Source organism: Equus caballus, chromosome 10, assembly GCF_041296265.1.
Source record: "Equus caballus isolate H_3958 breed thoroughbred chromosome 10, TB-T2T, whole genome shotgun sequence".
Lineage (NCBI taxonomy): Eukaryota > Metazoa > Chordata > Mammalia > Perissodactyla > Equidae > Equus > Equus caballus.
In genome coordinates this window covers 7,492,698-7,509,635 of record NC_091693.1, presented here as the reverse complement: position 1 = coordinate 7,509,635, position 16,938 = coordinate 7,492,698, and the positions used below count along the sequence as shown (strand labels likewise).

Sequence of the window (16,938 nt, the reverse complement as noted above, 5' to 3'; positions counted from 1 at the left end):
AGAAGAATTGAAATTACACAATATGTTTTCTAACCACAAAAGAAATAAGTTAAAAATGAATTATCAGAAAAATCTGATAAAGTCCCCAAATATTCGGAAGTTAAAGAACACTCTTCTAAATAACCTATGGGGAAAAGAGGAAAGGGAATTTTAAGCTGGAAAGAGAAGAGAAAATTAACCCAACGTATGCAGAAGGAAAGAATAAATAAGGTCAGTAATCAATGAAATAGCAAGGGCAAACTAGAAAGAAAAATCAGTAAAACTAAAAGTTAGTTCTTTGAGAAGATCAATAAAATTGATAAAGTGTTAGTATACTGATCAAGAAAAAAAGACAAATTATCAATATCAGGAATTAAAAAGAGTACCTCACTACATTATATGACAGGCATTTTAAGGATAATAAAGGAATATTATGAACTTTATGCCAATAAATTTGACATCTAAGTTGAAGTAAACTAATTCCTTGAAAGACAAATTACTAAACTGATTCAAGAAGAAATAAAAATCCCCAAAACCCTATATCTATTAAAGAAATTAAAATATCCCCATGAAGAAAACTCCAAACTCAGATGGTAGACTAGTTTTCTACTGCTGCTGCAACAAATCACTACAAATGTTGTAGCTTAAAACAACAGATTTATTACTTTACGGTTCTATAAGTTAGACGTGCAACAAGGGTTTCAGCGGACTATATCAAGGCGCGCGCCTTTCTGGCATTTCCTGGGAGAGTCCATTTCCTTGCCTTTTCTACCTTCCAGAGGCCACTTATATTCCCTGGCTTGTGGCCCCCTTCTTCCATCTTCAAAGCCAGTAAGGTTGCATTTCTCTAACAGAAGTATGCGTATTCCATCCTCACATCTCCCTCTGACACTGGCTCTTCAGATAATCCAAGATAATCTCCCTACCTCAAAACTCTTAACCACATTTGTGAAGTCTCTTTTGCCACGTAAGGTAACATATTCACAGGTAGACATCTTTGGGGGGTCATTATTGTGCCTACCACAGATGCCTTTACTGGTGAATTCTATCAGACAATAAAGGAAGAAATTATACTAATTCTACAAAAAACTCTTCCATAAAATAGAGGAAGAAAGCCTGTTTTCAGATTTATTTTCTAAATTAAGGTAGGATAAAGACATTTTCACATAAAGACAGCTGAGAAGCTTTGTCACTAGATGATATAAACTATAGGGAATGCTAAGGGAATATCTTCAGGCTAAAGAGAAATGACAACAAACAGAAATTCAGATCTCAAAAAGAGAGAGCAATTGAAAATGGTATATTTGTGCTTTCTCCCATTTCTTTCCTGATTCAAGGGTTAGTGATTTATCTTATAGATTTATCTTATTAGTTATAATTATTTCCTATTCTCTAAAGCCTATAATTTTTATCTTTGTAAATCCCTTCCATATTTCCTTTTAACATATATTTTCATTATTTTTTGTTGGAAGAATTTAAAGCTATAACTTTCCTTTAGAGTCTTGCTTTCACTAAATCCCATGGCTTCCAATATGTATTGCTATCACTGATTACCAGAAATTCTTTACTTTTAGATTCTATTTCTTCTTTGATCTAGGAGTTATTAAAACAGATTTTATAAATTGTTGGCAAGAGTAACTATTTTTTCTGATTTTGTTATTAAATTCTAGTTGTATTTCACCGTGTTCAGAGGATACTGTTTATCATTTCTACTTTTTAGACTTTACTGTGGCTTAATATTTTGTCATTTTTTTCCGAATGATTCATGGACACTTGACAAGAATGCACAGTCACTATTATTAGGATACAGAATTTTCTATATTATCAATAAGGTACATTTCATGGAGTATATTATTTAGTACTTCTATATCCTTACTAAATTTTGTCCACTTGGCTTGACTTTGACTGAGAGAGTAAATTAATGTTGCCTACTGCTGGCAAGTGTCAATTTCTTCTTCTATCTGCTCTTCTATTTGCTTTAGGAAGGTTGCTGCTATAATAATTGATGCAAGTGTATTCATAACTATTACATCTTCATTTTGAAATTTACACCTTAGAATTATATAGTGCCCTTCTTTGCCATGTTTAATGGTGTGATAGAACCTGAATTTTAGTCTGTTTTCTTTTAGTTTCCATTTACCTGATGTAATTTGTCCATTTTTTTATTATCCTTTCTGAATCACGTAAATGTCTGATGTAGAGAGTTAAGTTTTTCTTTATGACTCAATCTGAAAGCCTTTTTCTTTTAATAGGTGAACTAAAGCTTATATACATTTATTGATAAGACATATATTTGCTCTTTGGTCTTAGTTTTATCATATAATTATTTTGTGTTCATAAGTATACATATATCTATCTCTGTAAGTATATATATATCAGTGTGTCTTAAGTCTTGCACTATATAAGTTAGTTATTTTGTGACTCTCTCTCTACAAGTTAAGTTCCACTAGGGATGATTTGTATGTGTCTGATTTTTTTTCCCCACTGATTTATTCCTAGTTACCCAGAAGAGTGCCTATCACATAGTAGGTACTCAATAAATATGTTAATATTTCAAACCAAAGTTCTGACAAGAGAAACATTAATATTTCCCTCAAAACAAGTATTTCTGTTCTCTCCTTGTGCCTGGCAGAAGACAGCATATGAGAAATGAGGAATGATTAATTGACTAAGTAGATGAACGGTGGTTAGAGAAGAAAGGAGCAAAACAAGGAAAAACCTGAATTTCTGGCACCATCACTTACTCACTCACTAGTAAGTTATTGTAGAAGATCCAGTTAGGTAACAACATCAGGATAAAAAATGCAAATATTCATATGAACTACAGAAAAAAAGAATACTTCAGTTAGGAACAAGAAAATACCAACTTACATGGTCCATGGCTTTTTTTAGAATTCAATGTATTTATTAGTTCTCTTCTTGGTTCCACTTTAGAAGAAAATCAGAGTCCAAAGAAAGTGTTGCTGGATGAGAGCAGTTTAAAAAAAAAAACATAAGATGGTTTTGTCTCTGAGTTCCCAAAGTGCTAATTTAGACTGGCAGTTTTCTTGCCCCTTCATGTCTCCTATTCCTGGTCCCTATACACACATATGTAATAAATCAGAGAGAAGTTGGACAAATCCCAACTTTACTCCAAACAAGGAGGGAACCCAGCTACAGCAGGATGGATTCAGGGAAGACCGGGCCCAAGTTCTTTAGCAGGAGGGATTTAGAGAGGCAGACCAGGGTCCCCACACTACGATGAAATGGACCCAAGTGACCTGCTCAGACCTATCCTGACCAGATCCTCACAGAATTAGGAGGAAAAAGAAAAGGAAATGGACATTATGAAAATATCAGGGAAACAGGAAATGACCCAAAATACCTAATATACCTGTAACAGGAATTTAAAAAATAGAGACTAAAACAACAAAGAAGGAAAAGAAGAAATAAATAGAACAAAAATTTCCGGAGCAAAATAAATAGTGAGTTTTTAGTTTGAAGTACCGGTGAGAATTAAAGAATCAGACCTGGAAGCATCCTGGAAAATCTTTGGCAATTTAATCCCTGAACACAGACAAAAAGACCTAAATATCTTCTAATAAAAATTACAAAAAAAAAAAAATTACAAAACAATGTGTATTGTAGTCTAATCTTTGGGGAAAAAATTCCTATGTACATAAGCATATATATGCATATTAAAGAGGGTGAAAGCATTTGCAGTAAAATGTTCAGAGTGGTTGAGAACTATAGATAACTTCTACTTTAAATAATTTAACAAAGGAATGTTAAAACTTAATATGAACATTTCAGATAAGTAGCACCTGATCATTTTAGACACTGTTTTTGAATGTGCAACAGTGCCATTCTTTACTCCTGTTCTAGGCGTTTCTAAGAGGAACGGCAGAAGCAGTGAGCTAGAGAATTATGAGACACCAGGCCTTTCTTGGAGCTCAAACTTTGTGTGACCTTGAGTGTGGTGTCAAGCAGACGTTGTCTGTGACCACGGTAACTATGTTTCTATGATTCCTGGTGATATGTGTGAGATCTTCGGGTAACTATTGGGGATGAGTACTAAGTGGGTAGTTTTTTTACCGTATATGTGGCTTTGTCTGGGGCTGTGAGATGATGATATACATGGGATGGATTTTGAGATTTTGGCTTTGTGTCGTGTGTATGAATCTACAGGTGCTACTGGAATGTCTCCCTAACTGCCTGATTGCGTGATCCTGGGGGTAACGTTTGTGTAAATGCGCTTTTCTTTTATGTAAGTAAATGGGGCTTACACAAATAACCACCCGCAGTCGTGGTCACAATCACATACAAACTCCATTCACACAAACGGTCAAGCACACAATTACACTGTCACAAAAGCACGATCACGAATCCAGGCTCTGTCACAACAAACACACGAACACTTAGTGCGGACACAAACTCGAGTTTCTCACGCACTCACAGCAACTCAGTCCACCTCCCCCGGGCTGCCCCCGCACTTAAAGGCCTAATAGTCCACACTCCTCCTGCCCGGCCCTGGGGCTCTCGGATTCCTCACCTTCAGCATCCCCAGGAAGGGCTCTGGGCTGAGTCCTGATTCGACTCCAGGTGAGGCCGCAGGCCGAGCCCGGCCTACGAGACAGGACCAGGGTAGCACCTGCCTCTGCGGACCACTCCGCCGCCGGCCCCACCGGAAGTAGGTGCACAGCTGCGGCCTCTGGGAAACGTAGTCCAGAGGAAGGAGGCGGGAGCGAGCGACGTAGGTCCTCTGCCGCTCTTCGGGCTGCACCTCAGCAGTTTCACTCGGGTGTGGAGTGACGCTGCGACCTCCCCGTCTCCGCGGCTTAGGCCCTGGTTTTCCGTCTGAATTCGGGACCTCGGATCTCTCTGAGGACAGATTTCAGGCTTGGCACAATGGCTGTCCCAGCACCTCAAAGGGGACGCGCGCGTGCGCTGGCTCGGAGTTGTCTGCTGCGGAAGGATCCGGCTCAGGGCGCGCGGTTGCCCTGAATTTGTTTTCTAAGTCCACACGTGTTTTCTAAGTGTGGCCGAGGGTGAGTATGGTCGAGAGGGAGAGGATGTGTGTCACCGACTGTGCAGGTGGGCAAGCGTGAGGAAATCCGTATGTTAAACGGGTTTGAGACCGTTAGGGATAGCGGATGCGCGGTCTGGCCGGGCGGGTTCAGGCGGTGGGCTGGGCCGCCGGTGACTGTGACGTGGTGTGACGTGACGAGCCCGTGAGGCCGGGGGACTGAGGACGCGTGCTTGCCGGCGGCGCCACGCGGCGGTGACCTTGAAACCTCCAGTGGGAGGCTGTGCTGGGGCTGCCTGTGACTGGCCGACGGGTTTAGCTGTGGCGTGTGTCCGTAAGTTCCTTGGGAGAAGGGGGGAAGCTGGTCTTTCGGGACCGGGAGGGGCCCAGGTGGATGAATCACAGATCCCTGGGGAAGGGCCAGCTGGTCCTGAGCCTTACACGTGTGCATGGGAGAGGTGTGCGGTGACATTGTGTGCCTGTGAGGGGGGGGAGAGAGAGACCAGTATTGACTGAGAGGGGTGGAAGCTAGTCCAGATTATCTGCCAGAAGGGACAAGTCTATGGGAAAGATTTTTAACCTCGATGAAAGGCCAGGAACTGCACCTCTAAGTACGATGGGAGCAAATGTATCTGTGAGAACAAGTGGTCGTGTTTGTGTGTGAGTCTTGGTCACCTGTGTGAGGTGGTTTGCACCTGAGACTACTGTCCCTGGAAGAGGGCGTTGAGTGAAACAGGTGCAGTATGTGCCAGTGGTTTGTGACTGTACCCAAGTCTCCGGATGAACTGTATGACAGTGAAAGAGCAGGTGACTATAACGTTATGACTTTGAAGTTGATGTGTGAGGTTTAACTGAGTGTGATTGAGTGGGAGATCATGTGAGAGATTTGGTGTGTTTTTGTGTGTTTGCAACTTAGGCAAGTTAAAATCTCGATGGAAGATTGTGATTGTGATCTGAATGTAGTAACTATATGAGACTGAAATATTATGAATGTGTGAGGTTGAGGATGAGGAGATACCTACTCTAAACCTCACTTTACTTACCTCTAAAAAGATAAGGGTTAAGCTTCTTGAAGTATCAGTTTTACTTGAAAATTAAATTTTCAGCAGAAATTTTTAAAAATCTAAGACTAAAACATGATTTTAAAAATATGAAATAGTAATTTATTGTGATAAAGAATGCAAAATGACCATGAAAGAAGGTTTCAAAAAAAAAAAATCTCTGTTACAGGGTAACTGGGAATATGGTTGGTATTCTTTGGTGGAGGTAAAATAGATGGGCAATTTACTAAATTCTTACTCCATCTGTATAAGCAGAAGAGTTCTAGGTCAAGCGAACAAAAACCTAACGTGAATAATAAAAACAGTGTCATGGCCCCTCAATCAGCTCCCAGAGTTGACCCTGTGTACAGACCCAGAACCCCTTAAATGAAAGACCCTGCTACATTGCCAAAAATTAATTTAATTTTTCCCCAAGCCTTCCCAAAGGAACCTATCCCCTTTACCAGGGTGACTGTACATTGAGGAAAAGGAAATAATCTGAACTTTGAGGTACTGAAAGGACGCTGGCTCTGAACTGACACTAATTGCAGGAGACCCAGAACATCACTGTGGCCTACCAGTCAGAGTAGGGGCTTATGGAGGTCAGATGATCAATGGAGGTTTAGCTCAGGTGCATCTACTGGTGGGCCCAATGGTGCTCCAACCCATCCTGTGTTTTTTCCCCCTAGTTCTAGAATGGATAATGGAATAGGCATACTCGGCAACTGTCAGAATCCCCACATTAGTTCTCTCACCTGTTGAGTGATGGCTGTTATGGTGGAAAAAGACACATGGAAGCTACTAGAACTGCCTCTATCTAGAACACTAGTAAAGTAAAAGAAATACTGCATTCCTGGAGGGACTGCAGAGATTGGTGCCACCATTAAGCACTTAAAAGATGCAGAGAGGTGATTCCCACCACATCCCCATGCAACTTGCCTGTCTGGCTTGTGCAGAAGACAGATGGCTCTTGGAGAATGAAGATGGATTATCGTACCAGGTGGTGACTCCAATTGCAGCTGCTGTAACACATATGACTTCATTGCTTGAGCAAATTAACACATCCTCTGGTACCTGGTATGCAACTGTTGGTCTGGGAAATGTTTTTTTCCCTCCATCTCTGTTAATAAAGACAACCAGAAGCAGTTTGCTTTCAGCTGGCAAGGTGAAGTGCAGCACTACACCTTTAATGTCCTGCCTCAGGGGTACATCAGCTCTCCAGCTATATGTCATAAATTAGTTCACAGGGATCTTGATTACCTTTCTCTTCCAGATGTCACACTGGTCCATTACACTGATGGCATTATGCTGATTGGACCTATCAAACCTAGGGGACCTTTGCTCGTGTAGTGAGCAAAAAGTGGCCACTACTCTAGACTTATTGGTAAGACATTTGTGTGTCAGAGGGTGAGAAATAAATCCAAGAAAAACTCGGGCCTTCTACCTCTGAAATCTCTAGGGATCCAGTGGTGTAGGGTATGTCAAGATATCCTTTCTGAGGTGAGGGATAAGTTGTTGTTGCATCTGGCCCCCGCCCACAACTAAAAAAAAAAGGCGCAAAGTTTCGTGGGCCTTTTGGAGGCAACATATTCCTCATTTGGGTGTGTTACTCTGGCCTAATTACTGAGTGACCTGAAAAGCTGCTAGTTTTAAGTAGGGCCCAGAACAAGAGAAGGCTCGGCAACTCTGCAACAGGTCGAGACTACTGTACGTGCTGCTTTGCCACTTGGCCATATGGCCCAGCAGATCTAATGGTGCTTGAAGTATCAGTGGCAGATAGGGATGCTGTCTGGAGCCTTTGGCAGGCCCCTATAGGTGAATCACACAGAGCAGGCCCTTAGGCTTTTGAAGCAAAGCCCTGCCAAAAGAAACAGATTTTGATGTGCTACTGGGCCTTAGTAGAGACTGAACACTTAACCATGCGCCGCCAAGTTACCATGTGACTTGAGCTGCCCATCATGAACTGGAGGTTATCTGACCCAAGAAGCCATTAAGTTGGGTGCACATAGCATCACTCCACCCTTAAATGGAAGTAGTATAAACGTCATCAGGCTGAGAAGGCCCTGAAAGCACAAGCAGTTCTCTTGTTGGGTGGAACTTGAAGGAATGCACCTGGTTGTTTATTTTGCTTGGAAGGAGAAATGGCCAGATTTGTGATTATATAGCTGTTCATGGGCTGTGGCCAGTGGTTTGGCTGGATGGCCAGGGAGTTGGAAGGAACATGATTGGAAAATCGGTGTCAAGGAAGTCTGGGAAAGAGGTGTGGACCTCTCTGACTGGGTAAAAGTGAAGATATTTGAAAAAAAAAAAAAAAAAAAAAGTGAAGCTATTTGTGTCCTATGTATGCTCACCAAAGGAGGATTTTTATAAAGTGGATAGGATGACCCATTCTGTGAATACCACTCAAATTCTTTCCTCAGCCACCCGTCATCACCCAGGGGGCTCATGAACAAAGTGGCTGTGGTGGCAGTAATGGAGGACACATATGGGTTCAGCAACATAGGCTTCCATTCACCAAGGCTGACATCCCTACGGCCACTGTTGAATGCCCAGTCTGCCAGCAGCAGAGACCAACACTCAGTCCCTGATACGGCATCATTCCCTAGTGGCAGGTTGATTACATTGGACTGCTTCATCATGGAAGGGGCAGCATTTTGTTCTTGCTGGAATAGACACTCTAGATACAAATTTGTCTTTACTGCACATAATGCTTCTGCCCAAACTACTATCCGTGAACCTGCAGAATGGCTTATCCATTATCCTGGTATTCCCTGCAGCTTTGCTTCTGATCAAGGAACTCCTGTCACAGAAAATGAAGTGCAGCAATGGGCCCATCCTCATGGAATTCACTAGTCTTACTATGTTCCCCACCATCCTAAAGCAGCTGACTTGATGGAAGAGTGGAATGATCTTTAGAAGACTCAGTTACAATGCCAGCTAGATGCCAGTACCTTGCAGGGCTGGGGCAAGGTTCTCCAGAAAGCTGTATATGCTCTGGATCAGTGTCCAATATCTGGAGCTGTTTCTCACATTGCCACGATTCATGAGGCCAGGAATCAAGGGGTAGAAATGGGAGTGACAGCACTCATTATTACCCCTAGTGACCCAGCAGCAAAATTTTGCTACCTGTCCCCACAGCCTATGCTCTGCTGCCCCAGAGCTGTTGGTTCCAAAGGGAGAGATGCTTCTCCCAGGAGATACAATGATTCCATTGAACTGGAAGTTAAGACTGCTGCCCGGCCACTCTGGGCTCCTCATCCCTCTGAATCAATAGGCAAAGAAGGGAGTTACTCTGCTGACTGGGGTTACTGATCCTTACTAACAAGGGAAGTTGGACTGCTGCTCCACGGGGAGGTAAGGAAGAGTATGCCTGGAGTACAGGAGATTCTTTGGGCATCTCTTAGTATTACTGTGCCCTTGATAACAGTGAATGGAAAACTACAACTCTATTCAGGCAGGATTACTGATGGGCCAGATCCTTCAAGAATGAATGTTTGGGTCATCTCACCAAGTAAGAAGCACAGCCAGCTGAGGCGCTTGCTGAGGGCAAAGGGAATACGGAATGGGTCGTGGAAGAAGGTAGCTATAAATGCCAACTATTACCATGTGACCAGCTTCAGAAGTAAGGACTGTAACTGTCATGAATTTTTTTCCCTTATTTTCTTGTGTGTGTATATATATATATATCAAATATCTCTGTTTTCTTCCCTTTTTATCCATTTATCATGTAACATAAAATGTACTTACCTTATATCATAGTATTGAAGTATTGTTAACTTTACAGCATGATACTTAAGTTATGGGATATCAAGGAGAAGAGTAAACATCACCCAAGGACTCTGCATCCTCTTCTGGGGATAGGGTTCGTGTGTTTTTTGGTTGCATGCAGGACAGTTGTATCATGTTAGGTCATGGAAGTATGACCTTGTTACTGTCTTTATTTGGAGATAAAATAAGGTTTAAGGAGATGCGTATAGGTGCCAAGTTGACAAGGAGTGGACCTATGATGATTAATTTTATGTGTCAACTTGGCTGGGCCACAACGTCCAGATATTTGGTCAAACATCATTCTGGATGCTTCTGTGAAGGTGTTTTTGGATGAAATTAAGTCAGTAGACTCTAAGTAGAGTTTACCCTCCATAATTTGAGTGGGCCTCATCCAATCAGTTGAAGACCTTAATAAAACAAAGACTGACCTCTCCCAGAGCAAGAAGGAACTCTGCTAGCAGACAACTTTTGGACTGGAACTGCACCTGTTCAACCTGCTGACCTGCCCTGCAGATTTTGGACTCACCAAGTCTCCAAAGTCTCATGAGCTGATTCCTTAAAATCCCTCTCTCTCTGTCTAGATTTATAGATAGATATAGACATATACATACACATGTGCACACACCCACGTCCTATTGGTTCTGTTTCTCTGGAGAACACTAATACACTATTCTAAGTATTTTATGTATTGTCTCATTTAATCCTCATGCGAACCCTCTGTTTTCCCAGTAAACTGATTAGGTAAGTGAGGCACCAGGACCTGAAATAACTTGTGAAATGTCACAGAGGTCCTGAGAGATGGAACCAGAATTCCAAAGCCCTCAGTCTTTACTTAACTACTAGATTATATCATTTTCCAACTCTGTACCTTCTGCTGTGCATCCTGTCTGCTTCACTAAGCCATTCCTGATGAGTATCTCTCTTTGACAATTAATTTGGAACCAAAATCATGATTATAATGTGGTCTATTTTTCAACACATTGTTTATTCCTATCTTTTTTTTTTTAACTAATTATTGATTATCAGGAATTCCTCTTCAGTGAACATCTTTGTGATACTTTTTTGTTCATTTTTATAATTTCTTCCTAAGACAAACTGTCCTAGAAGTGTGATTTGTCTGTAAGACGTTGGACATGTCCACAATTTGCAAGAAGCTATGCCTATGTACTTGGAAGAAACACAGACTAATAAGATATAATTGCTACGTTAATTGTTCATAATTCAACAGGGGTATAAAAGTAAGTCAAAGGCAGAGCATGACAAAGACCTGGAGAAGTACAATGATAAACCATGGGAGTTGATAGGAAAGAATTCTAACTACAGCAACTTGTCCAATTATTGCGAATTCACAGCAACTGTGGGTGTGAATGAATTTTCTCTGTGCAAGTTTACGCCCTACAGTTTTGATTCTCTTGATGTTGGGTCCAAAGAGAAACTAATGGAGCAAGGTGCTTCTCTCACTGGTTGCAGGGCCTGATGGCTAATATTTCAGAAGTGAAATAAATCCTTCTGTCAAGAAGACATAAAACAAAGCGGCAAGACCAACGTTTGAGCCTCTTAGCTCTTCTTTTCTAGTCAGAAAAGCACATCACAGGCATGCTTGGAACTAACAGTTTGCTGTAAGGGAACATAAGAGAAATCATTCATAGCCAACTGTATTTAGAATATTCTGAGCAGTAAATCTAACCTAAAGACTTATAACAGTTTCTTTTACCTATTTGTTGAAGAACTTCCATTTAATAAAATTCCTTAAAACATATATTCTAAAATCAATATGTGGTTTTTGTAAAGAAAATAGGAAGCATACTTAACTTTAAATTTATGTAAGTTATGGAAGTATACTTAAACAAAAAATCAGTATCACAGCCTACAAATCACCAATGTTAACATTTACAGTATAAATCTAGCTATTTGTTTTTCTATTGCTGATGTCTGACATTCCATCTGTAATGGCGTATGTGTACATTTTGATAAACGGAATAGTTGTACATATTGTGTAGTAACCTGCTTTAGCCACTGTCAGTATATTTTGAGTTTTTATATATTTTTTGGTTATTCTACAACTTAATTTTTAATGACCACTTAAAATCTCATTGTGAGGCAGTTCTGGAATTTATTAAACTAGTATATTCTTGCTGGATTCAGAAAACTGAACCATGCCAGAAAAATTCCTTCTATATGCTGCCTAGCTCCCATGTCTGCCCCACCTTCCCCTTTCCCACAGGGTCATATGGGACTAGACTTTGTAGAGTTGGAGTGTTTTTGTCATTTGCAGGACTGTCATTTCCAAGGATGTCCATCAAGTTCTCCCAGGTGGAGGGTGAGTGCCTGAACCCTGCTCAGAGGGACGTAATTACAAGGATGTGATGTTGGAGCCTGGTCTTGCCAGTTAAGAACATTTTCCCTCGTTATTTATAATCTGCCTGCTGGAAGTATCTTCCTTCATTATGAATCTCTGGAGAGCCTTTGAAGAACTGATTTGACGTTTGTATAATTGGAAACAAACAACTGTATTTTATCATTACTGAGACTTCATTTTCTCGACACCTAAGGTGACCTTATCCTCCTTTGGCCCTTCCATTCCTCTTCCCTGATTACATCACTACAGCAGACCTAAGTCCCATTTCTTTTCCTATATGTAGGATTTTATATCTCTAAGCCAGATGTGATTTCCCCATTGCAGGAAAGGAGACAGCCCTGAGTGGTGGAGAGAGCAGTGAGTAAATGGGCTCCAGGAAGAGGGAAGCCATTGCAGGTAAAGCTCAGCTGGTGTGAACAGTCAGAACTTTTAAGATGTTTGAGAAGCTTCTTTCTCAGAGGCCAGAGGAGACAACTGAGGTCGCCTCAGCCTGAATTCCCAAAGACTGCTTAATCCCTTGCATATTAGTTTTCTGTGGCTGATGTAACAAATTATCACAAACTGCATAGCTTAAAACAATAGATATTTATTCTCTGTCACAGTTCTGGGGCCAGTAGTCTAAAATCAAGGTGTCAGCAGGGCCATTTTTTTTCTGTCAAGTTTTTTCATCTTTCCTTCAATTTTAAGAGGTATTTTTAAATTGAGGTATAATTGACATAGAACATTATATTAGAATCATGCATTGCTTAATGACGGGGATACAATCTGACAAATGCATTGTTAGGCAATGTCCTCGTTGTGCAAACATCATACAGTGTACTTACACAAACCTAGATGGTATAGCCAGTACACACCTAGGCTATATGGTACTAATCTTATGGGACCACCATCATGTATGCGGTCCATTGTTGACTGAAACATCATTATGCAGTGCATGACTGTACAGTGTAACAGCAAAGAACAAGACTTGAGGCATGTGACTGTAGTTTCAGATGTACAACATAATGATTCGATACTTGTATATATTGTGAAACAAAGAGTTTTTCTGTTTTTTGTTCTTGTGTTTTTTTTGGTGAGGGAGACTGGCCCTGAGCTAACATCTGATGCCAGTTTCCCTCTATTTTGTATATGGGATGCTGCCACAGCATGGCTTGATGAGTGGTGTGTAGGTCCACACCCCAGATCCAAACCCGCAAACCCTGGTCCGCTGAAGTGGAGCACATGAACTTAACCACTACACCACCAGGCTGGTCCCAAGAGTCTTTTTCAATGTTAGTAAGTCTTATGGACTGATTTATGTCCTCCTCCTGCAGATTCATATGTTGAAGCCCTAACGTGGTTGTATTTGGAGACAGGGCCTTTAAAGAGGTAATGGAGTTAAAATGAAGCTCTTGGGGTGGGCCCTCATCCAGTCTAACCAGTGTCCTTAAAACAGGAGATAAGGACAAAGAGAGAGAGAAACACAAGAAAGATGTGTGCATACAGAGAAAAGGCCATCTGCAAGCTTGACCTTCCAGTCTCCGGAATTATGAGAAAATTAATTTCTGTTGCTTAAACCACCCGGTCTGTGGTACTTTGTTATGGCAGCTCTAGCAGAGTAACACAGCAATGTTAGCCCTTTATCTGTGATCCATCTTGCAAATATTTTTTTCCCAATTTGTAAGTTGTCTTTTGATTTGTTTTTTTGATGTAGTCAAATCTTTGAATATTTCAAATTCATCAATATTTTATTGCATCTGTTTTCTGAGTCATAGCCAGAAAGTTCTTTCTTAAACTGAAATTAAAGATGAATTTACCAATGCTTTCTTCTAGGACCTGTATAGTTTCTCTTTTTTTTTTTTTGAGGAAGATTAGCCCTGAGCTAACTACTGCCAATCCTCCTCTTTTTGCTGAGGAAGACTGGCCCTGAGCTAACATCCATGCCCATCTTCCTCTACTTTATACGTGGGACGCCTACCACAGCATGGCTTTTGCCAAGTGGTGCCATGTCTGCACCCGGGATCTGAACCAGTGAACCCCTGGCCGCTGAGAAGCAGAACGTGTGCACTTAACCGCTGCACCACCAGGCCGGCCCGTAGAGTTTCATTTTTTATGTTTACATCCCTGATCTATTTGGAGTTTATTCTTGTGGTATGATGTGAGGTATAGATATAATTTTATTTTTTCCAAATGGTAAACTGCTTATCCCAGCTATGTGCTTATATTTTAACTTTTTATTTTGAGATCACTATAAATTTATATGCAGTTGTAAGAAATAATATAGAGAGATCCCACATAACCTTCACCCAGTTTCCCTCAATGGCAACTTCTTGTAAAACTACAGTACAATATCATGGCCAGGACATCAATATTGCTACAACCCACAGACCTTATTCACATTTTGCCAGTTTTACATGCACCCATTTATGTATGTATCTCTGTGTATATTTAGTTCTGTGCAATTTTATCACATGTAGAGTCATGTGACCACCACCACCATCACGATTCAGAACAGTTCTATCAAAGGATCCCTTGTGCTTCCCTTTCATGGCCACCGCCACCTCCTCTCCACCCCCCAATCCCTGGCAGCCTCTGATCTGTCCTCCATCTCTCTAGTTTTGTCATTTTAAAAATGTTATATAAATGGAATCACACAGTTTGTAACTTTGAGATTGGCTCTTTTTCACTCAGCATAATTGCCTTGAGATCCATCCAAGTTGTTGTATGTTTCAATGGTTCATTCCTTTTTATTGCCGAGTGTTTTTCCATGGTATAGATATACCCTAGTTTGTTTAACCATTTACCTATTGAAGGACATTTGGGTTATTTCCAGTTTTTGGTTACTACAAATAAAGCTGCTATGAACATTCACGTACAGGTGTTTGTGTAAATATAAGTTTTCATTTTTCTGGGATAAATGGCCAAGGGTGCGGTTGCTGGGTTGTATGGTAAGCTAAGCACTTACTTTTTATTGTGAAACTTCACTTATTTCAATTTTGTTCATTCCCAGCTCTGTGGATAATAGGATTTTTCCATTGTCCATAGGAACTGATGGTTGCAACATTATTAGTCATAAGGGGAATGCAAATTAAATCCAAATGTACCACTGCATACTCACTAGAATGGCTAAAATTCAAAAGGCTGACAATAATAATCCCAATAACGTGGAGCAACTAGAATTCTCAAACATTGCAAGTGGGAGTGTAAAATGGAACAACCACTTTCAAACACTATTTTGCAATATTTGTTAAAGCTAAATATATGTGTAATTTCTAACCCAGCAGTTCTATTTTGTGGTACACAACACAAACAGAACTGATTTCATATGTACACCAAAAGACTGGTACAAGAATATTCATAACAGCTTGACTCGTAATAGCCAAAAATTGGAAAAACCACCCAAATATTCCATCAACAGGAGAATGGATACATAAATTATGGTACATTCAGACAATATAATACTATACAACAATGTTTAATTACAAAATACTGCTATGGACAACAACATGGATGATTCATAGATACAACATTGAGTAAAAGGAGCCAGACACAAAAGTACATACTGTATGATTCCATTTATAGAAGATTCAAAGTCAGACAAAATTAATCTATTGTGATAGAGGTCAAAATAATGATTAACTTTTGGGTATAATGATTGGGAAGAGACATGAGGGAGCTTTCTGGGATGTTGAAAAGTTTATCAAATGGTGGTTGTACGGGTTTATAAAACAAATCATCAATTTATGATTTTAAGATCTTTGCTCTATATTGTACAAAAGTCTTATTAAAAATGAAAGAAAAGAAATCACACATGCTCAAAGTAAATGGCAGATCTTAAGTTTTGTTTGTTTGTTTTGCTGAGAAAGATTAGGCCTGAGCTGACACCTGTGCCAATCTTCCCTCACTTTGTATGTGGGTCACCACCACAGCATGGCTGACAGTGGTGCAGGTCCGAGCCCGGGATCTGAACCTGTGAACCTGGGCTGCTGAAGGGGAGTGTGTTGAAGTCAAGCACTACACAAAGGGGCTGGCCCCAGCAGATCTATGTTTTGAATCCACATTTCTCTAACTACAAAACCAATTCTCTTTCAATTCTGGTTTTTGCCTCAGAAGCCTAGATTTTATTCCACTGAGTGAAAACTGAGCATGGATAATTCATTTAAACAAACACAACTTCCACTAGAAATTGCTACATTTAAAAGACTGATGATAGCCTATATTAGTAGAATTGACACTTTCATTGTATGTTGAATATTGGTGAAAATTTAAGCAGGGCAACTGATAAAGATGTACAATCAGGTTTTAACTATGAAAGCCTCATTCTCAACAATATTTCTGAGACTTTGTCCAAAAGATGTAACTATACATGTACACAAAAAGGAGTGTGCAGTAAAACACTGCATAATAATGAGGAAAAGCCAGAAAGAACTTAAATATTCTACAATAGGGAAATGGTTAAATAAATTATAGTATATCCAGACAATGTAGTTAAAAAATTATAACACAGTTTGTAATTTGATGACATGAAAATCTATATGCACCTATATTTTGTTAGATGAAGAAGGCAGATTACAAGGCAGTATGATTTTGTTTTGAATGAAAGAATCCTATTTACCTATATCCATGTGCTAATTCACAGAGAAACAGGTGAAATGATTTGGAATAACATGTTCAAAAAAGCTGTTTCTAGGTGAGCTTTACTTTAAGCTTTTCCATATTCACTAAATTTCTGAATTAAGAATCTACTAATTTTACAATCAGAAAATATAACAGAGTTAATTCTTCCATCTTTGAAGGCAGAAGACATA

The 16,938-nt window shown here is 40.1% G+C and overlaps 1 protein-coding gene and 2 pseudogenes across 9 annotated transcripts in view; 2 read left to right on the top strand and 1 right to left on the bottom strand.

The window, feature by feature from the left end:
• The window catches only part of ZNF461 (zinc finger protein 461), a 37,745-nt gene that overhangs the window by 17,958 nt on the left and 2,849 nt on the right, over nt 1-16,938 (bottom strand). For 4 of the 9 annotated variants that reach the window (XM_070224274.1, XM_070224276.1, XM_070224278.1 and 1 more), the window contains 3 exons: nt 6,964-7,144; nt 4,511-5,463; nt 2,851-2,942 (listed from right to left, as the gene is read on the bottom strand). In XM_070224274.1, the coding sequence (XP_070080375.1) occupies nt 2,851-2,859 (9 nt within the window). In that variant the 5' untranslated portion in view covers nt 2,860-2,942; nt 4,511-5,463; nt 6,964-7,144. Of the gene's footprint in view, nt 1-2,850; nt 2,943-4,510; nt 5,464-6,963; nt 7,145-16,938 lie in introns of those variants that run through there. The other 5 variants (XM_070224275.1, XM_070224280.1, XM_070224277.1 and 2 more) reach the window with 3 other exon arrangements.
• On the top strand, nt 6,260-8,033 carry LOC138916026 (uncharacterized; annotated as a pseudogene).
• LOC111775401 (uncharacterized) lies at nt 8,196-12,305 on the top strand (annotated as a pseudogene).